Source organism: Herpailurus yagouaroundi, unplaced genomic scaffold, assembly GCF_014898765.1.
Source record: "Herpailurus yagouaroundi ecotype Mexico unplaced genomic scaffold, PumYag 162, whole genome shotgun sequence".
Taxonomy (NCBI): domain Eukaryota; kingdom Metazoa; phylum Chordata; class Mammalia; order Carnivora; family Felidae; genus Herpailurus; species Herpailurus yagouaroundi.
In genome coordinates, this window is record NW_024412403.1 from 71,032,944 (window position 1) to 71,055,404 (window position 22,461).

Sequence of the window (22,461 nt, forward strand, 5' to 3'; positions counted from 1 at the left end):
AACCTCCAAACAAACAAACTTATTCATCTAATTAGGAAGATGGGAATGGAAGGATTTTTGTACGGCAATGTTACCTTATTCTATGAGTGCTCTCCGAGTTAAATGCCACAATCATTTTTAATTTTTAATGATTTATCATCTGACAACTGATTAGGACCTCTTTCACTTTTTTTTTTGTAAATAAACTTGGAAAAAAACATGCTTTAGAAAAAGAGTTGTTACTTAGAGTCCTTCACTTTCTCAACACTGATGCCATGTTCTGAATTTTCCCTTTGACAGGGTGAGGCACCACTGTAAGACTTAGAACAGGCGAGACATCCACCTGTGTGTCATAAATGAGGGCTGCTGTGAAGGGGAAGGAAGGAGAGGATCAGGCATGGCATGTGGGAAAGGCCCAGAAGACCATATGGAGGCTCAACCAGACATGTGGCTACACCTACTTTTAGAGCTCTTTCCCCTAGAGCCCTGGGTGTAAGTGTGTGTGTATCCACTTTGGCCTTCATTAGTGCTTAGTGCCCCCCAAAGATATGGTCATCTATTTTCAAGGTCCCTATCCATTTTTTTGGCTTTAGTCAGATTCTTTTATGTGTGGAAGAGAACTCTCTCACTGCCTTTCTGTTTTCTGAGCAATGAAACTATCAACATAGCAAGGAAAGGATCCACGGTCTGCTTCTAAGCAGCAGGAAGCTCTGGAAGACGTGTGGACAGCTCTCCATCACCACTCTGCCTGCCTCTGTGCCTGTGTTTGTTCTTTGTTCTCATCACCCATATATTCTCCCCTCCCTTAAGCCCTTGGCTTGGCACATAGGTACATATCTTTACATACAACATTTCTTAATTATACCCACTTAACCCACACAGAGCTTCTAGGCCCTCCATCGCTGTGGAGTTATCCATTCCATGTGACCAAATCAGAAGAAATGGATGGCTTTCTTCATACTTCGCAGAAGAGAAAAGGGAGGGTCAGATTATCCGAGACACAGAGCAGGCTGCAGAGGACTAGGAAGGAAGGCCAGTTCTCTTAGATTCCCACCCATACGCGCCCACCTGATTTCATCCCTGTCAAATGAAAATAATAATGGTTGAAAACACCAAGGGCACAATGTCAACTTGAGGAAGCCTTAGGTGGCGATGCACTGAACACTGTCGACTGACCAGATCCACCTGGCACCTTAAACACACAACACAGAGCATGCCTAGGAAGGTCCCCCAGTATGTTATGCTGAGTTGGAAGACAGAATATAAACCCCTAAAGGACTCTAATAAGTCATAAAAGTTACCAGAAGTCAAAGAATGATGACCAATGCTAACAGGTATAAATGGGGGTGAGAACTTACCGTGTCCCCAATCTTCAGGCCTTCACACTTCCTCTGGCCAGGGTAGGACATACCATCCTGGCAGGTAGCAGTAAAGAAGAGATTAAGATCCTCAGGCTGATCCCAGACAGACAGCTCCACTTTAGACCGGATGCTCTGAACAGAGAGAGAAAATGGAACCAGAACCAGTTAGTAAAGGCTGCAGTTCTCCACACTGGTTCTCTGAGGCCCACTTGACTATCTCTAACTCAGGAGTCTCAGGCCAAGGAAAGTTGGGCTTGGTTCACTCCCGGTCCCACATCCTTTCCCTTCTCTCCACACGTATACCATCTTGCTAGACCTGGCCCAAAATCTCCCTCCATGAGCTCAGAGAGGTTGATAATGGTCCACCCGCCATATGGTAACTTTATCTACTTCACAGGGGTGATGCTCTGACTCTGCTCACCATTCCAGAGTCACTTGTCATCCCCACTCAGCTTCGCACATGCAGCTCCTCAAATCTTGCCATGTGCTCTCTAGACTGTGGGCCTTTCCATGAGCCTGGGAGAGTGTTCCCCTGGTCAGTGGCCCTTCTCTCTTCTTTTTCCCTGACTAGCATCTTGTCAACCTTCAACACCAGTTCAGCAGGCACTTTCTCCTGGAACCACCCCGCCAATCCCCATGCTCACACCCACCTCCAGTAGATGAGGGCTACATGTGCTGAGTTTTGAACTGCATTCTGAAAGAGTCATATCTTACATGTGGGTGATGTTCTCAAGATGGTGACTGAAATCAACATCAAGCCAGAATTACCCATCAGAATAGAAAAAATAAAAGACCAAAAATATCAAGTGTTGAAAAGAATGCAGAGCAATAGGAGCCCTCACCCTGCTGGTGTTGAGTGTGAATTGGTACAAAAACCTTTAGAAAACCATTAGGCAGTATCTACTGCTGTTTGGACCAACCTTAGATCTACCAATTCATTGTAGTATTATACCCAACAGAGATATGTAGTGACCAGAGATATGTATGAGAATGTTTATAGCAACACTGTCTCATAATAGTTAGAAAACAGAACTACCCAAATGCCTATCAACAGCAGAACAGACTTTTAGCAAACCAAGTTATGGTGTGTTCGTATAGAACACCATACACTAACAATTAATGAAACATGACTACATTCCATGACATAGATGAATCGTAGGACACTGCCTGAAAGAAGCCAGACACAAAAAGCATACATACTTGTACGGTTCTATTTATATGAAATTTAAAAGTAGGCAAAAATTATTGGTTACCCTTGGGGGATGGCAAAAGAATAGGGCACAACGGGTGTTTCGGGGTGTTAGTAATATTCTGTTTTTTGACCTGGGTCCTGGATACTCAGGTGTATTTAGTTTGTGACAAGTTTGTGCAATTTTCTGCATGCCTGCAAGTTTAAAAACTTGCCAAATCTCTAAGGACATGCCTTTGGAGACTGAAGCCAAATGAACCAGCTTGTGTCTAGGGGCTACATCTTACAAAAAATACATCTGTTTATACACTAAATACATTCAGTATGACAGGATGCACACATTCTGAGAGACGAAAGCACACATGGACCCCAAGATCAACTGATGATCCTCCAGGCTCCCACTCCCCTTCTCAGGTGCACTTTGGGGAACATGGCATTGAACAGATGGCAGACAGAACTTCCTCTTGCTCACGTGGGGTTCTTTTCTTTCTTTTCTTTTTTTGCTGAGCCTATAGTGCTAAACTTGAATATGTTACATATGCAGTTTTCCCAACAAATTAATAGCTTGTTGAAAATACTCTCTGCAAAAAATAGTCTCCTCCTTTGCGACAAATTGTTCAAGTGCTTCCACAACTCTAAAAATACTCTTTCTTCAATCCATTTCCTCTTGTGCCAGCCTCAACTGGCAGAGAGTTTGGTGAGCACCTCTCAACATACAGCACTCAACAGCACTCTCCTGCTAAACACAATCAGTTATTTCCAAGGCTGTCTTCCCCACTGAGCTGTGAGTTCCCAGAGCCATACCCTATTCCTCCTTAGGACCGAACACAGCTTCTGTTGAATGAATGGATGGATGTCCTAATGGCAGCTATGCTAACGGGCTCAGACCGAGTGGAAGAAACTTAAAAGTTATTTCTGAAAAGTCAAAAAGTTTATTCCTTTTACCGTGTCTTTTATTCCTGTGACTTATTCATCCCATAAGTGGAAGCCTGTATCTCTCCTGTTCACCCATTTTGCCCAATCCCCTACTTCCCCTCCCCTCTGGCAACCATCAGTTTGTTCTCTTTATGTGTAGGTCTGATTCTGCTTTTTGTTTGTTTCTTTTTTTTTTAAGATTCCACTTATGAGTAGAATCATTGGTATTTGTCTTTCTCAGTCTGACTTACTTCACTTGCATAATACCCTCTAGGTCCATTCATGTTGTCACAAATGGCACAATATCATCCTTTTATGGCTGCATAATATTCCATTGTGTATATATACAACGACTTCTTTACCCATTTGCCCATGACAGACACTTAAGCTGTTTTCATATCTTGACTCTTGTAAATATGTAAACACATGGGTGCATATATCTTTTCAAATTAGTGTTTTCACTTTCTTTGGGTAAATACCCAGTAATGGAATTATTGGACCATATGGTACTCTATTTTTAATTTTTTCAGGAAACTCCATACTATGTTCCACAGTGGTCGTACCAATTTGCATCCCAACGACAGTGCACAAGGTTCCATTTTCTCCACATCTTTCGCCAACACTTGCTATTTCTTCTTGTCATTTTCATGTTAGCCATTCTGACTGGCGTAAGGTACTGTCTCATTGTGGCTTTGATTTGCAATTCCCTGATGATGTCAAGCATCTTTTCATGTGTCCATTGGCTATCTGTATATCTTCTTTGGAAAAGTGTCTATTTGGGTCCTCTGTCCATTTTTTAATGATCATTTTTTGGTACTGAGTGGTATAATTTTTTTTTTAAGATTTTATTTTTAAGTAATCTCTACACCCAACATGGGGTTCAAACTCATAACCCCAAGATCAAGAGTCATATGCTTTACAGACTGAGCCAGCCAGGCACTCTGAGTTATATAAATTCTTTTTATTTTAATATTTATGTATTTATGTATATGTATGTATGTATGTATTGATTGATTGATTGATTTGAGAGACAGATAGCAAGCAGGGGAGGGACAGAGAGAGAGACAGAATCCCAAGCAGGCTCTGTGCCATCAGCATAGAATGTGATGTAGGGCTTGAACCCATGAGATCACGACCTGAGCCAAAATCAAGAATCGGACGCTTAACCAACTAAGCCCCCAGACACTCCTATAAATTCTTTATAGACTTTGAATATTAGCCCTGTAATTGGATATGTCACTTGAAAATAAATTTTCCCATTTAGTAGACTGTCTTTTTGTTTTGTTGATGTTTCCTTCAAGTGTGCAAAAGCTTTTTATTTTGATGTAGTCCCAATAGTTTATTTTTGCTTTTCTTACCTTTACCTTAGGAGACATGCAGAAAAATGTTGCTACAACTGATGTCAGAGAATTTCCTACCTGTGCTCTCCTCTAGGATTTGTATGGTTTCAGGTATCACATTTAGGTCTTTAATCCATTTTATTTATTTTTATATACATGTTAGAAAGTGGTTCAGCTTAATTCTTTTTCATGTAGCTCTCCGGTTTTCCTAGCACCACTTACTGAAGAGACTTTCTTTGTTTCATTGTATATTTTTGCCTACTTTCACATAGGCTAACTGATATACAACTGTGGATTTATTTCTGGAGTCTCTATTCTGTTCCATTGATCTATGTGTCTATTTTTGTACCAGTACCGTACTATTTTGATTACTATAGATTTATATTATATCTAAGACAAGGTCAATTTTAAAAATATATATGTTTGGGGGTGCCTGGATGGCTCATTCGGTTTAGCGTCTGACTTTGGCTCAGGTCAAAGCTCATGGGTTCGGGCCCTGCATCGAGCCCTGCTGATAGCTCGGAGCCTGGAACCCCCTTTGGATTCTGTGTCTCCCTCTCTCTCTACCCTGCTCCTGCTTGTGCTTGCTCTCTCTCTCTCTTTCTCTCTCTCTCAAAAAATGAACAAACATTAACTTTCTTTTTGATATATATATTTTTGAATTGCAAATAACTATGAGAATAAGGCAAATCAATGTATCATAAAAGGGCTAGGTAGACTGGAGCTACATAAAAAATTACTTGGGATCAGTCACATAAAACATGAGGGCCCTGTAGCTCACCAACAAGACATTAGGAGGAAATACCAATCCTCCCTCCCCAAGAAGGTCTGCTGGAGCTGCCACCCAGAAGGGTTAATGGGGAATTTGGCAGGGGGAGAAAGAGCACTGGGGACTGGGACTCCTCCTGAATTAATTGGTAACTATAATGGATAGAAATTAAATCTATGCTCTAGTCTAGACCCCCAAAGCCTTGTGTTGTGATCTGAAGTTTTTATTACTCCTGGCCCCCATAGGAATCAGAAACTCTTAAGATGTTGACAGTGGGGGGGGGGCGGGGGGATAGGAATCATGAAGATAATTCAGTCAGTTTAAACCTATCAGTTTACAGAAGTGGGAACTGAGGTCAAAGAAAAGGCATTGCCCAGGGTCATTCAGCGCCTAGAGGCAGGCAGGACAGAACCAGGCCTTCTTGATCTCCCTGCAGTGCTCTGACCTTGGAGAATATGGACAATCAGGTTGTATTCTGATCATAAAGGTCTATCTCCTATAAAAGACTATGGCCTCCCAGAGGGCAGGACTGTATTCTGCTTGCTGTTTTTGTTTTGTTTTGTTTCTCAAGATGTAGACGGTATCTGCCACACATTAGGCCATTATTATATATTTGCTGGACAAATGAATGAATGAATGGAATGGAGCATAAAATATAATAAAGAAGCAAAGCTACAGGCAATACATGAAGACTTACAGATGACTCCTGATTCAGTTAACTCCTACCAGCCCTGCCCCTGAAGACATTTCCTTACTCCTCATCCTGGGACAAGGAGACAATGTCAAGAATGTCAGAAGTTTAAAGGCTATTAAAATACTCGGTCAGCCTAGGTCACATCTGCAATTGCTTTAAGTCAGGCCAGCTGTGGAATGGGTGGGCGCAGACTTTATGGCAACAACAAAAAGAGAAACATGTGCTCCACTAGGAGACACATAACCACAGCCTCTGATACCACCCTCCACATGCAATTCTAGCGGTTTCCAGCTCCTTCTGTTCTTTCCCATTCTGAAAAGAGCCCCCAGTGATTCTCTGAGTCCTTGTCCCCTTTCTCAATGTGACACAGTGCTCGTGTTCTGTATGTGTGCACCCAGGGCCTCTCTCTGGGCTCGGGGCTCTCCTTAGCACCTCCAGTACAGCCAAGCTCCAGTTTAGCCAAGCTAAACCCCCTTGGGAGGACTTGGTGATCTCTCGCAATGAAGAATTTGGCAGAGCAAGAAAAGATATATAAATCAAAGCCCAGAGTTGAAGTTTCACATTATGAAAGCTGCATACAACAGACTTGAGTCTACGAGACATTAAACATGCCCTTCCCATTCTGCTCCCTCCGCAGCCTAGCTAAAAACCACAGCTATTTCATCTGTTACATGTGCTTCAACCAAAATCTTTTCAGAATGTCCCCACAGACGGTTTGCCAGCTCTCTAGGGGAGGTCAAAGTCAACACCCATACTTAGTCATGTGTTGCATGACTCATATGGGATCCGCCACAAACTGCCGAGGCAGTAAGGTGACACAGAGAAAAGCAAACAGTCCGGGTAGAGTTGGGCTTAGATCCAGGCCAAGGAGAGGAGCAGGTGAAAGGATAACCACCGCTAAGCTCCCCCACACACATGCACACGCACACACGCACACTCAAGGCCCAGCCTGGGCCCTCCCCTCTGTCAGAAATGACCACAGCCAGTGAAGCAGGTCCTAATCACTGTTGGGCACCAACACGGCTTCCACCCGCTGGACTTGGCTCCAAATACCTTGCTGTCTCACATTCGTATATTTAATAGCTTTCAAATCCCCACTGAGGGAAAGAGGCAGAAGTAGGGAATTACCGACGATCCTAACTTTTTGGGTTGACACACACGTTCAATACCGTGGTGATGGTGGTGATGGTTTCAAAGATGTGTACACGTGTCAAAACTTAACAAGTTTTACACTTTCAATCTGTACAGTTTATTTGTTCCCCATCTCAATAACGCTGCTTTAAATTCTTCCAGTGAACTGTTGATAGCATTCCAGAATCACCCATGTTAAAAGTTGAGTTTCAGGGTGCCTGGGTGGCTCAGTTGGTTGAGCATCTGACTTCGCTCAGGTCATGATCTCGCGGCTCATGAGTTCGAGCCCCACATCGGGCTCTGCGCTGACAGCTCGGAGCCTGGAACCTACTTCGGATTCTGTGTCCCCCTCTCTCTCCGCCCCACCCCTGCTTGTGCTCTGTCTCTGTCTTTCAAAAATGAATAAACATTAAAAAAATTAAAAAAAATAGTTGAGTTTCAAATGTTCATTCATAAGTTGTGTGTCTCATTTCCTAACGCATTCTTTCATAGGAACCAGATGAACTCAGAGCTAAGCTACAGTCCTGGATTCCCAGACTTCTTCAGGGGTTTCATCCCAGGTTAAATGTAGCTCCTGCCTAGAAAATATACTCATCCCAATCCTGACTCCTTAACAGCAGACAGGGCTCTCGGCTCCTCTCCTAACCTCCACCAACCACACGAAGCATATTCCCCAGGTCCCTGGATTTTAATTAGGAAAATGAATTTAGGGGCACCTGGGTGGCTCAGTCAGTTAAGTTTTTTGACTGTTGGTATCAGCTCAGGTCATGATATCATGGTTCATGAGATCGAGCCCCACATCCGGCTCTGGGCTGACAGCGCAGGGCCTGCTTGGGATTCTCTCTCTCTCTTCCTCCTTCTCTGCCCCTCCCCTGCTTATGCACTCTCTCTCTCTCTCAAATAAATAAATAAACATTACAAAAAAAGATGAATTTATATGTAATAAACCTGCTCAGAGCCACTGTAACACATCTCAGGGAAAGAACTCCCCCAGTTATTTACAAGCTCCCACAAAGAAAACCTACAATGCCCTGTGCTCCCTGGTTTTTAGTGGTCCCACACACGGGTATCAAAGTACAGAACCACCCGGCCACACAAAGCACCGACAGAGCAGAGTGTTTTTTCCATTTCTGGCAAATACCACCCAGTCAGTTCTGTGCAACTCAGAGTCATTATGCTCTCCTTTCTTAAAGTCATGAGGAGCAGAGGGCCTAGGCCTTCAGCAGGTAGCACTCTTAGGGGAGCCCCAGAGGTAGCCCCAGAGGCTCCTGGGGAGCCTCCCGGCAGGATCTGAACTCAGTAGCTGACTGAGGATGAAAATCCACCCTAGAAACCCAGGAGAAATTCTCACCCACCCTAGAACCCAAGATGGGCTTGCTCTTCAGCCACTTATTCCCCAAAGGTATGGGCTTGGCAGGAGACAAGCTATGGTCACCCCCACCCCCAGTGACAGCAGGCCTAGCAGCAGCCCCTCTCCTTACCCAGGGGTCTCTCAGCCACGGTGCCCCCAGAGGCAGCAGTCCTAGCTCCTACTTTAACTCCTTTGGTCCAGCATCCAGAGCTTGAGGCCAAATAAGTTCACAAAAAGAGAGGCCCTCAGAAAGGGGGTGACATTTGGCAGGCCTGGGCCCCCTCCCTCACACACACACTCTCTTCCCAGACACTCTCTCAGTAGGTCACGTTTCCACTCACCGTGGAAATGTGAAAACCACCAGAGGTGACCCTGGAAACCCTGGCCCACTGAGTCTGGTGAAGACTTAAATGTCAGGGAACAGAAAAGAGGATGTCAGTGTGTAGGGAACAGGGTAGGAAGAGGGGAAGGAAGTCTGGTTTCTCTCAACAGGAAGTTCTAGGAGTGAGGGGGAATCAGAGCACTTGTGAGAGGAAGAAGATCCTTGTGTGCAATAGAAGATGGGGAGGGCAGAGGACAGAAAACCATCCACAAATCCTCACTGCCACTCAGCTCACGCCAGGACCAGTGAGGGCTCTGGGGTCCCCCAGTGGTGAGGACATTACCTCCGACTCCCGGTCTAACTGAGCAGTAGTTTGTAACTCAAAAGAGGGCTGCACCAGCAGGTTGACAAAGTCAACCCTGGAAAGGCAGAGTTCCACATACTCATTTGTACATCAGTCATGGTTGGGAAAGTAAGATGGCTTCTCTACCACACATGTGATGCCATAGTGGATAATCAGGTTCCCAGGTCTGCCCACAAATGTCTATTTTACATGAGTTTAGGACTAGCAGTGCTACTTCAACGATATTTGCTTTATGTAGAACTTTGATTTAACAGGAAGATGTACCCTGAATTCCAATTTGCGAATTACCTGGCCCCGTGAAGGACTGAGTGGACACTGGAAGCTATAACCTTCGCGGGGCTTAGCAGGGAGGGGAGAGCTGAGGGTATAAACTTGCCAGCATGAGAACCTGTGCCTGACATTTTCCTGAGAAAAGTAGGTCTGAGTCAAGTACTCCTCGGGTATCTGGAACTGAGGGAAAGGAGGACAGGAGGGAGAACCTGTGCCCACCCAACCGTGGTGCTCCAGTGGGGGGCCCAGGCTGTCACGGAGTGAGAACCTGAGCATGTCCAGGGGCCACTGGCCGGAGTCTGACTGAGCCATTTGCTGCTCACTGGGTTCAAATTTTGATGAGAGTCAAGAGAACAGAGGTGAGGGGAGAGGATGCATCAAGTAGGATGGGGGCCTTCTCCACCACAAACCGGAGTGAAGGAGGAAGGCACCAAACTCAAGAGGCAGGCGGCAGGAAGCAGAGCCATGTACGCAGGCTGCCCATGTACGCATTCATTGCCCACCTGCGTCCACAGCAGCTCCTGGAGCCTCAGCGGGAGAGGGCGGGAGGCGGCAGTGGGGAAGAAACTGGTGACTTACGTTGTACGCATTGATGATCAGCTGAATGATATTTTTGGAGTCTCCATGTAAAATCTCCACTGTTGTTCCAGGTATCAGGGCTGTAAAATTCTTGAAGGAAAAAAAAAAAAAAAAAAAAGAAAGAAGAGATATATGCCAATTTTGTCCTTCTATACCGTCAAAGAGTAAACACTGGTCTCCTGAGCTAGACCAGCAAGGGCCCCCCAGCACCACACTCTGCCAGTCTCGCACACCATAAACTGGAGAAGGTGTCACAAGGAAAGTCGAGCACGGGCCCTGGGGGACAGAGCTATGCAGCAGGCTGTGGAACATCAACCTTCGAAGGTCTAAGTGCAAAGGGGCCTGGCAAGATCTGTTCCCAAAGTAGAATGTCCTGCTCCTTCTGGGAGGCTGCTCCCGTCTGGCATGTAACAGACAACTCTCTGAAATTTCATCCTCTATGGACAACATACTCTTGATATTCTTGCCATCTTTCCTCAAGTCTACCTAGATCCATATTCCCAGCTTCAGCTCAAGGATGCTCACAATCTTTTCAGCAGGAGTAAAAGAGGAATCTCTTCTAAGTCTCTAAAATATGGCCTCTTTCCTGAATAGGGAACTGACATGTGAATGATGGCCTCCCAAGGACATCTGGGTATCTCTGGGTGAAATCCTGTGGCACAGCAGGCAGCCTTGAAGTGGTTGCCTTTCCTCTTTCATTTGTCCTAGTGACTGAGTATGTCACTTATTAAAGTTTCTAGACCTCTAGAAAAACCCACTGCCCTCAGCCTGCCTTGGACTATGTGGACCTACTCCCTGAGCAAGGTGTCCTTGGTTTTGAGCAAGGATGGCTTAGGCCAAAGTGGATCAATTCCATCTTGAAGTATCTGGAAGCATTCCCAGTCTAGTCAGTGCAATCGATCCCTCTAAAGAAGTTACGTGTAAATGGCTGGGTTTTATCCTTCTATCTGAACAACAAAAAAATAAAACCAACAATCCTCTTCCTTTGTTTTCATCTTCTAAAATTGATTCAGACTAACAGAAGAGAAAGAACTGAAGTTTTAAGTGGAATTTTATCAGTGATAATCTCAGGCAGGAGTAATAGAAAGACACAATCAGACAGAGGTTCTTCTGTGGGTATTTAAGAGCAGCCCAGAGAGGGGACTGGGGCAGGCAGTCTGAGGGGTGGACAGGGTTGGGGAGGGATTGCTGACTCAGTTCTCATAACCTCTCAAGTCAAAGGAAGTCAGAGGTGAGCCGAGTTTTACATTTAGCTTACATGAACACTCCTTGAGCAACTCAGATAGTTCTAGTTCAAAATGTGACTTGCCTGTGGTTGTGAGGAAGAACACATTCACGAGAGGATTTTATAACGATGGCCCAGAGGATTGCCCAGGAAAAGTCTCTGAGACAGAATAGGTTCATACACAGACTGCTCTATTCGCCCAAGACATTTATTGTTTTCTTTGGGAAATCCTATCTCAGACTGACCCCTTGGCCTGCCCTACTCTGTGAGTAAGGCATAAAACTCTGGGAATACTGGAATTAGTAATGTAACCTGCTTCAATGCCTTAGTTTTCTTTCTGTACACTTTTATTTTATATTGTCCTTCCCTATGGATTACATTATATATCCATTTCATCATCTGAAAAATGGGAGCTCCTACTGTCTCCAAAGTTTTTCTCAGGATGACATCAGATGCCCTATGTTTAAATTGCTTATAAAGGCATGTGCTGCTAAGTGAATGTTGAATAGCTTCATCAATACTATTATTTCCCACTAGATCAAGGCAGAGCTATATTTCACTTCTCCCTTGGATCTCCCACATAGAGGAAGGCTGGAAACACTCCTCAGACCACTACCTCACACTTTGCCTCACCCCACATCCTAATCTCCTATTCACCTTCGGGTCATCATGGGCCCCAGAATCAGGCCATTGGCTCCCCTCATTCCCTCGAGGCTTACCTTGTAGAGCATATAGTGGCTTTTTGTCACTGCAAAGATGAGGTTGATGTTGTTCTCTGCCAATTTCTCTCCAAGCAAGGCAAGAGATGGATAGTCCTAGTGCCAAGGCAAAAGGTCAAGGCTGTAATGTTTCCTTTTTTTTTTTTTTAATGTTTATTTACTTTTGAGAGAGAGAAAGATAGAATGTGAGCGGAGGAGGGGCAGCTAGAGAGGGAGACACAGAATCTGAAGCAGGCTCCAGGCTCTGAGCTGTCAGCACAGGGCCCAACGTGGGGCTCGAACTCACGAACTGTGACATCATGACCTGAGCTGAAGTCACTTAGCTGACTGAGCCACCCAGGCGCCCCAAGGCTGTAACATTTCTAACAGGCTGAGATACCATCCCCAGCTCCAACATGCATTCAGGAACCCACACTTGTTAGGAAAAGCATCTTCCCCTGGCCATCCTTAATAACCAAGCCCCACTGGCAGCTCCAAATTGGGGAAATATGCAGAAAGGATGTCCAGGTAAGGGCCTTTTGGCACCTCCCAAACTAGATGCATTCCCCTCACCCCTCCCAAGCCAGAATGGAGACATAATGAGTGGAAGATTCCCACAGCTGGTCTGTGCCTCCATCCTTTTAGGAAGGATGGGGCATAGAGGAGAGGCCCCCCAAAGTCCAGCCACCATACCCTATCATCTACCATCAGCAACCATTATCTTTATCTTCCTTACGACTTCTCCTCCCTAACTCCTTGCCCTACTTTCCTTCTCCTAAGCCCAACAACTAGGCCCCCCAATGTCTCTCATGGGTCCTGCTCACTACTCAGAATGGGCAGAAGAGGCTGTTGACCTCTCGCTTAAATGTTGGGCTATGGTGCGGGAGGGGTCCAAGCAGGAGGGGAGGGTGGAGGCTGAGAGGCAGTCTAATAATGTCCTGAAGGATTTTAAGGGCTAATGATGGGTAGACGGGTCCTCATTAGCTCTACAGTTATCAAGTTCTATAGTTAGGAGTCCTTTTTCCAGACTCCATTATTCTTGGGATAATATGGAAGGCTTGAAACTGGAGAAAATGGGCTTGCCAAGCAAAGAAAATTACAAAGTATTCCCAGAATGGATTTGGGAAGATAGAGGTACAGGTTTTTGTTTGTTTGCCTGTTTGCACAGTAAATGTGGCAAGATCTTGGTAACTATTGCATCTGGGCAATAGGCATATAGGGGTTCATTCCAATGATCTATTTTTATGATATATGTTTGAAATTCTGCATAAATTCTTTTCAATGACACGGTGATGGTCATAGACTGTTGACAGTGGAAGGTCCTTGGGGCCTCCCATTCTGTGCAGGACACCTGCAGCCCCACTCCTGAAGGTGACAGGACTCAGTGCCTCAGGGAGCCCCTTTCTAGAAGTCACAATGTCTTATCCTCATTTATTTTGCCCTATAACTTCTATGCAAGTTTTGATCTCTGCAGGAGCACAGTCCCTGGCCTCCTGTAAGTTCACCTCTCCCCTCTGAGATCTATCTGGTCTCCCCAAGTCACTTCTTCCTTAACTAAATGCTTCCATTTAGGTGCACGATGGCAGAAGATGAACCAGCTGCGGAAATCTGTGAGAAATGTTCCGAGTTAATGAGTTCTGAAAGCCTAGCTGGAGAAGATGGACTAGAAACCCAATTCCCAGAACGGACTGGAAAGTCCATGAGTAGAGGGCCAGGTGAGCACCTGGCCCATGGGCAGGATCATGGGAGCGGGGCTAGGACCCCTGGTCCTCACCATCTGATTGGACACTGTGTACTCGTTGGCCTCATTCAGGTGGCACTGGCCATCGTGTGGCTGCACCAGGCCCCCCAGTTTTCCATCCAGTGCAATGTGGGGCACGTCGTCTGTAGTGAACACCAGCAAATGCAGCGCATCCTTTCTCCAGCCGATCTTCTCCTAAGGGACAGAAGTTTGAGGGGGGCCAGGAGCTTCTGACTGCTGCCCAGGCCTGCCCCAGGACATCAGAAAGCCGCACTGGCCCGTCTCCCAGGGTCGTGGTCTGAATCAGAGGCATTCTTCTACGTGCATAGCCGGGGAGCACTCATAGAAACCACTCAAGAATGATCCACAGAACTCAGAAGAGACACAGCCTGAACTGGGGAAGCCTAAATGCACAGAGACACAGCTGCACAGCTGGGCCCGTGCAGGCCCAGGCACCCGGAACCTCCCTCCCAACCACCATATGCTTCTCTGTTCCTTTTGGTTATACCTGAGGGCTACCCCTTCTGGACGTTTCCCCTCTGAGCCTCATGTATTATTCCATCCCTGGAAAAGCCTTTAACCCACCTCAACCCAACCCCTGACAATGCACTCGGGTTAGCTGGCCTTATCTAAGATGACCAGTAAGGGAACATTTCAGTCCCCGAGTGAGACACAAATCACCCAGAATGGAGTGTTCCAATGGTCAATGGATCTTGCCTTCGGAGGATTTGGTAAAATCTGCCATCTATTCTGATAGGTGGAAACCACTCCAATCATTAACTGAAATACCTCAGTGTTTAAGGTCAGTAAGATTAGCTCTGTTCTCCCTTTACTGCTTCATGTATCCACTCCAGCAAAAGGCACAGCTACATACAGTCTGTATTGCAAGAGAAAGACTCTATTTCTCACATGCAGCCACTGTGGCCCCAATGCTACAAACACCCCAGCCATTATTATTAGGAACAGCTGGGCCCTGATACAGAGCAACAGAAACTGAGACATGGCCAGTTTCTTACTAACAGTGAAAAGGCACCCCCAAATATGTTGGTGGCAGAGTGAATACATGCCGAGAGTTATCTACACATGCACGCTTGATATGGAAGCCAAAGACTGGATTCACAGACTTTACAATTTAAAGGTGTTGTTCTTCCAGCAGATCAGGAGTTGAAGGCATCACCCTCTTTCTTACCACCATATTGATGAATTTAACAGCCTTTAAGAGCCATAATATTTTCTCACTTGCTCCAAAAGCGGCGTGGAAATAAAACAATAATAATAAGTGACAAAAAGTCAGACTAATGTGGGGGGGGGGGACGTTTTGTCCCAGATCCCAGAGAGTTTACAGTCAAATGGAAACAGGACTCCAACACATCCCCATTAAGGTGCTAATGAAGGTAAATACAATGTCAGTGGAAACCAGAGAGGAGGAGGCTTGAAAGCCTTCTCAGGGCGCATGAAACTTAAGCTGAGCTGGAAGAATAGGAAGGGCTCTTCAAGGAAGCTGGAGGAAGAAATGCCCGAGAAGGCAGAAGAGGGGGTGGGCGTTGTAAGCACTAGCAAAGGCACAAAGAGGAGGCCAAGCACATTTTTGGGACCTGGAATAAGAAACCTAGAAGGCCCCTGACAGCAATGACATCTAAGCCATGACAAAACTGATCTGTGATGTTAGAAGGCAAGACAGTGGTTCCCCTTGACAGCATGAATGGGGGTAGTTAATAACTGAAAAGGGTCACAAGGAGGCTTCTGGGTTGCTGGTAATGTTCTGTCTATTGACCTGGTATTTCTACCTGGTGAAAATTGACTGAGATGCTGCACTCTTTGTACAGTTTTCTGCAGGTATGTTAGACTTTGATAAAGAGTTTCAAACTGTGAAGTAGTTAAAGCAGTACATTATAAGCCGTGGAAGGGAGGGCACGATGCTTTGGAGATAAGGCATAATCAAGAGGGTGTAAACCAACAGTGCTTTTTGTAGGAAAAATGTGGATCTGTTATTCACAAGGACACAACAATGTGCTAAACACCCTGACAAGAAAGTAGAACAATCTTTAATTTGACAATGTGTATTAAGAACCTTAAAGGAAATCAGAGACCTAAAAAAATGGACAGAAAGATAGTTTCCATGGATCAGAAGTGTCAATGTCACTGAGAGGTCATCTGCCCCCAGACTGATCTATAAACTCGACACAATCCCAATCAAATGCCCAGAAGGCCTTTTTGAGAAAATGTAAGCTTAGTCTAAAATTTATATGGAAAGTCAAACAATGGAGACCAGAAACAATTTTCTAAAAAGAACAACCAAGTTGAGGGACTCGTTATCTAAGGTCAAGGCTTACCATAAAGCTACCATAATCAAGATAGTGCATTAAACATAAAGACCAATGGAGCTAGATAGAGATAAATAGACCCACGCATATATGGTCAATTCAACAGAAGGTACTAGAACAATTAGACATCCATATGGAAAGAAATGAAGCTCAAGCCAAAGCTCCCTATATATACAAAAATTGATTAGGACTAAGACAGTAAAGTTCTTGAAGGAAACAGGAGAAAGCCCTTGTGACTTCCGTATAGGCAAAGATTTCTTACATATCATGATTTATGGGATAAAAATTGATGAATTGGACTTGATCAAAATTAAAAACATCTGCTCTTTGAAAGATACCAATAAGAAAATGAAATGACAAGGTATGGACTGGGAGAAAATATTTGCAAAGAAAATCTGATAGAACCAATATCCGGAATACATAAAGAATGTTCATAAGTGAATCAGAAAATAAATTGAATTTAAAAAGATAGAGACTTGAACAAACATTTCACCAAAGAAGAGAGAGGAATGAAGATAAGCACAAGAATGGAGTCTCAACATTGGTAGTCACTGAGGAAATGCACATTAAAACCACAATAAGATAGCTATTAGATAGCTCTTCCAATGGCAAACACACCAACCCTAACAATACCAAGTGGCAGTAATGGTGTGGAAAAATTGGAACTCTCATAATTGCTAATGAGAATACAAAAGTCCCAGCAACTTTGGAAACAGTTTGACAGATTCTTATAAAGTTACACATACACTTACCATCAGCCCCAAGAGAAATGCAAATTTATGCTCGCATGAAAATTTCTACGCAGCTTTATATTTTTAAAGATTTTATTTTTAAGTTATCTCTATATCCAACGTGGGGCTTAAACCCTTTTGAATCAAAAGTTGCATACTCAGGGTGCCTAGGTGGCTCAGTCAGTTAAGAGTCTGACTCTTGGTTTTGACTCAGGTCATGATCTCACAGTTATGGGTTTGAGCCCTGCATCAGGCTCCATGCTGCTGACGGAAAGCCTACTTGGGATTCTGGGATTCGTTCTTTCTCTCTCTCTCAAAATAAATAAATTTAAAAAATCAATTTATAAAAAAGAAAAAAGAGTTGCATACTCTACTGACTGAGCCACCCAGGCACCCCTCAATGTAAATACTTATTATAGTAGTTATTCATAATCATCAAAAACCAGAAACAATGTGCATCAAGTGGTTTACAGAGAGACACAATGTAGTACATCTACACAATGAAATACTGTTCTGGAAAAAAAAAAAAAAAAAAAGAACAAACTACTGACACACACAACTTGGATGAATCTCCAAAGCATTATGTTAAGTGAAAAAAGCCTGACTCCAAAGGCAACTTACTGTCTAACTCCATCCATGTGATACTTGGGAAAAGACAAAAATATAGGGACAGAAACAAATTGGTAGTTGCCAAAGGCTGAGAATAAAGGGAGGGGTCAGCAACAAAGGGATGCTAGGAAACTTTGAAGGGTTCTAGAAATAATCTCTATCTTCATTGTGGGGGTGGCTAGAAGACTTTAGCCTAAAAAGGTGAATTTTACTTTGTGTAAACTATCCCTCCATAACCAAAAATTCCCTTAAAGAAGTATACATCTTTTGACTCAATTATTCTACTTCAAGAACTCTCTCTGCAAGAAGTATTCTGAAATATGCACAGCAATATTTTCACTAGTAGTGACAAAAAGGGATCTTGTTTAGGAATGGTTAAGTAAATGGAGGTATCTTCTCTCTGGCCAAAAGAAATTATGTTCAAAAAAAGTATGACCTTATGGTCAACAGGTGTAATGTTAGCTGGAAGACGAAGTAGACAATACTTTAATGGCAGTGTGATTACAAACCATGTAAGAGATGAGCATTACTTTCTATTAAAAAGAAAGTAAGATCCATTCATCAGTTGATGGACATTTAGGCTCTTTCCATAATTGGGCTATTGTTGAAAGTACCGTTATAAACATTGGGGGTACAAGTGCCCCTATGCATCAGCACTCCTCTATCCCTTGGGTAAATTCCTAGCAGTGCTATTGCTAGGTCATAGGGTAGATCTATTTTTAATTTTTTAAGGAACCTCCACACTGTTTTCCAGAGTGGCTGCACCAATTTGCATTCCCACCAACAGTGCAAGAGGGTTCCCTTTCTCCACATCCTCTCCAGCATCTGTAGTCTCCTGATTTGTTCATTTTGGCCACTCTGACTGGCGTGAGGTGATATCTCAGTGTGGTTTTGATTTGTATTTCCCTGATGAGGAGTGACATTGAGCATCTTTTCGTGTGCCTGTTGGCCATCTAGATGTCTTCTTTAGAGAAGTGTCTATTCATGTCTTCTGCCCATTTCTTCACTGGATTATTTGTTTTTCGGGTGTGGCAATATGGCCTTTTGTAGCAACATGGATGGAACTGGAGAATGTTATGCTACGTGAAATAAGTCAGGCAGAGAAAGATACCATATGTTTTCACTCTTACGTGGATCCTGAGAAACTTAACAGGAGACCATGGGGGAGGGGAAGGTAAAAAAAAAGTTAGGGAGGGAGCCAAACCATAAGAGACTATTAAAAACTGAAAACAAACTCAGGGTTGATGGGGGGGTGGGAGGGAGGGGAGGGTGGGTGATGGGCACTGAGGAGGGCACCTGTAGGGATGAGGACTGGGTGTTGTATGGAAACCAATTTGACAATAAATTTCATATAAAAAAAAAAAAAGAGAGAGAGAGAGATTGAAACAAAATACACCATCATGTGGTTGGGGTAGAGATGACAGGCAACATCTTTCTCTTTTTTCCCATTTTTCCCCCCAACTGTCTTTCAGAAGCAAGTATTACTTTCACAAGACTGGGTTTTGAACGCTGCTGGTCTGCTGTTTAACTGTTTCAGTCTCCTTTTGCTCCACAACAGCTTCCCAGAGGACTTGCAGGAACATAATGGAAGCTGGCAACAAGGACACAGAACAATGTGGAACCCAGGTGCCCCAGGACAGGCACTGTAATGTTGTTGCCACCCCTAATTACTCATGTAGCTTTGACCTAATGAGTTAACACTTCAAAAGCTTTTTTCTTGATAGGAAACCAGGAATAATAACACTTAATACTTACTCCACCTCCACCATGCCACTTCATCTTCACCACAACCTCTGTAAAGCAGGTAAAATACTGCCCTCGTGCAGATGAGGTAACTGGTGGTCAGAGGCATTAAGTAACCAGTCCAAGGTCACTGCACTAGTAAGGGCCAGAGAAGCCAGATTCAGATGATCTGCTTCTCACTCACAAAGCGAAACTACCCAATCATACAGGAGGAGAGGATGGTGCAGGGTGTGCGTGCACGTGTGTGTGCGTGCACGCGTGTGCGTGACCAACGAGAGAATTCATTCAAGTACTTAGTAGGCTCTCCACTAATGATTGTTGGGTCCAAGATAAATGTCTGTCAAGTTGAAAGGTGGCATCTGACACAGAAATAGCTCTACAGATGAAGAATGGCACAGCATAATAATAATAATTCTGTTTTCCCTGAAGTGGACTCCTGTTATGTAAGTGATGGCCCAGAGGCTGGGCTGCAGAGCACGAGTCAGAACCTCCTCATTCAGTAACCCAGGCTTTTGGGCTCAGAGATTTTTTTAAGCAGTGACTCCACAGAGAATTTACATTAGAAAGAATTTTCCTACTGTCCGCCTGGACTATCTTGAAGGCTTAAGTTCTGTATTCCATGTTTGGAGCAGAAGGCAACAGTGGGAAAATAGATTATGTTTTGTTTTGTTTTGTTTTTTAAAGAAAGAATAACTACAAAATGCAGTATGGTGTGGGGAGCCAGAGGACATGAGCTTTCAAACAGATGAGGCTAAGTTCAAATATGCTTTGCGCTAACTGGGACACCTCTCTCAGCCTTGCTTTCTTAATCTGTAACATGGAAAAAATCCTGTTTTGCAGGGTTGATGCTAGGTTTAGACATAATTGTATTAAAAAGCCCTCAGCACATGAGAGGATACAAAAAGGATCTATAATTATAACTTTTTATTTTTTATTTATTTTTTATTTATTTATTTTTTTTAAATTTTTTTTTCAACGTTTATTTATTTTTGGGACAGAGAGAGACAGAGCATGAACGGGGGAGGGGCAGAGAGAGAGGGAGACACAGAATCGGAAACAGGCTCCAGGCTCTGACCCATCAGCCCAGAGCCCGACGCGGGGCTCGAACTCACGGACCGCGAGATCGTGACCTGGCTGAAGTCGGACGCTTAACCGACTGCGCCACCCAGGCGCCCCTAATTATTACTTTTTAAAAAAAATTTTTAATGTTTATTTGTTTTTGAGAGCGAGAGAGACAGAGTGTGAGTTGGGGAGGGGCAGAGAGAGAGGGAGACCCAGAATCCAAAGCAGGCTCCAGGCTCTGAGCTGTCAGCACAGAGCCCAGTGGGGGGCTCAAACTCCCAAACAGTGAGATCATGACCTGAGCCGAAGTTGGACGTTTAACCGACTGAGCCACCCAAGGCACCCCTATAATTATTACTCTTAAGACTGGTAATAATTTCTACATTTCTTCTCTTCACCTTTCACTACTTGATGTGGGAGGCTCCACAATCATTGTAGGGACTATGAAGTATTGCATACTGAAAAGTTTTTAAAAGCCTTGAATTGGGGTGCTTGGGTGGCTCCGTCAGTTAGGTGTCTGTCTCTTGATTTCAGTTCAGGTCACGACCTCATGGGTTTGTGAGATCAAGCCCACATCAGGCTCTGTGCCGGCGTCGTGAAGACTTACTTGGGATTCTGTCTCTACCTCTCTCTGCTCCTCCCCCACCCATGCTCTTTCTCTCTCACAAGCAATAAACAAACATGGAAAAAACTTTAAAGCCTTGAATTCATACCACAATTAGATTCTACCTGCCACACACTGATAGAATGGCTGAAAGTGAAAAGACCAACCACACCAAATGTTGATGTAGATGTGGAGTCACATGCTGCCGTTAGGAATGTAAAATGCCGTGTGTACTTCTGGCTGTTTCTTGAAAAGTTAAACACCTACCAGATGACCCAGTGAATCCACTCCCAAGTCTAGAGATAAAAGAAATAAACGCAAACATCTATGCAAACACTCGAACACACTTACAGCAGCTCTGTTTGTAAGAAGCAAAAACTACCAGCCATCCAAAACAACCCAAACATCTACCAACAGGACAGAACAGATAGACAAAACGTGGTCCATCCACGCAAAGGAATTCTACTCAGTGACAAAAGGAAAGGATGGAGACACCTGACAGCACAGACAAATCTCAAAATAATGGTGCTCAGTGAAATAAACCAGGCTAAATAAGCATTTATACTGGATATATACAATTTTTGCAAATGCAAACTAATGTACAGTGAGAAAAAGCAAATTAGTAGCTGCCTGGGGTGAGGAATAGGAGGCACAGGAGGGAGCAAATGACAAAGAAGCATAAATACTCACTGTGAGGGAAAGGATATGTTCATTATCTTGATCATGGTATCTGTGTGTGTGTATATATATATATATGTATATGTACATATATATGTACGTATGCACGTATCTCTCACAGGTGTAAACATGTCAAAACTTCTCAAACTGTACACTTCCAATATGTGTAGTGTATTATACATCAAGTATACCTCATTGAAGCTCTTTCATTTAAAGAAGACTTGGTTTGCTCATAAAGTCTCTTAATACAAGAATTTATACAAATAGACTGATGTCAGTAATGTGCTGGGAATACCACTCACACACGTTCTTTTGTTTGGTGACGCTATCGTGTAGCAGTTAGGGGCTGGTCTGGCCAGTCTCGGGTTAGCCCTACACCTGCCTCAGCTTGTCCTTCTGGCCTCAGGCAAGTTACTCAATCCTCCCCAGGCCAGCTTCTCTTCTATAAAATGGAGATGATAATAAGAATAGCAATAAAATAGGGTGGCGAGAAGATTAAACAGAGGAGGAACACCCAGCTCCGTGACTGTATGTGGTAGGCAACTACAAACTGACAGTGATCATCATCAGTATTTCCCTGGACTTGAGAATCTGTGACTTACGTCCGTAATTCAGAAGCATACAATCTTATCTTTGGACTGTAGGTTTATGGGTGATGTTTATTCTCCTTTCTGCTTATCTGCATTTTCTATATTTTTAGATTGAATATATTTTCTCTTAAGAAAAAAATTATTTTAAGTGAAACCAAACCTATTTAGCTATTTAGCTAAATTTTCTCCATG

At 43.9% G+C, this 22,461-nt stretch overlaps 1 protein-coding gene across 3 annotated transcripts in view; it reads right to left on the reverse strand.

The window, feature by feature from the left end:
* Window positions 1-22,461, reverse strand: part of ITGB5 (integrin subunit beta 5) — a 122,935-nt gene that overhangs the window by 41,538 nt on the left and 58,936 nt on the right. For 2 of the 3 annotated variants that reach the window (XR_005793323.1, XM_040484771.1), the window contains exons 6-9: window positions 13,962-14,123; window positions 12,209-12,304; window positions 10,265-10,354; window positions 1,338-1,472 (exon numbers count right to left, since the gene is read on the reverse strand). Coding sequence is in view for 2 of the 3 variants with exons in the window: in XM_040484771.1 (XP_040340705.1) it covers window positions 1,338-1,472; window positions 10,265-10,354; window positions 12,209-12,304; window positions 13,962-14,123 (483 nt within the window). In the remaining variant the exon portion in view is untranslated. The remainder of the gene's footprint in view (window positions 1-1,337; window positions 1,473-10,264; window positions 10,355-12,208; window positions 12,305-13,961; window positions 14,124-22,461) is intronic. The other variant, XM_040484772.1, reaches the window with a different exon arrangement.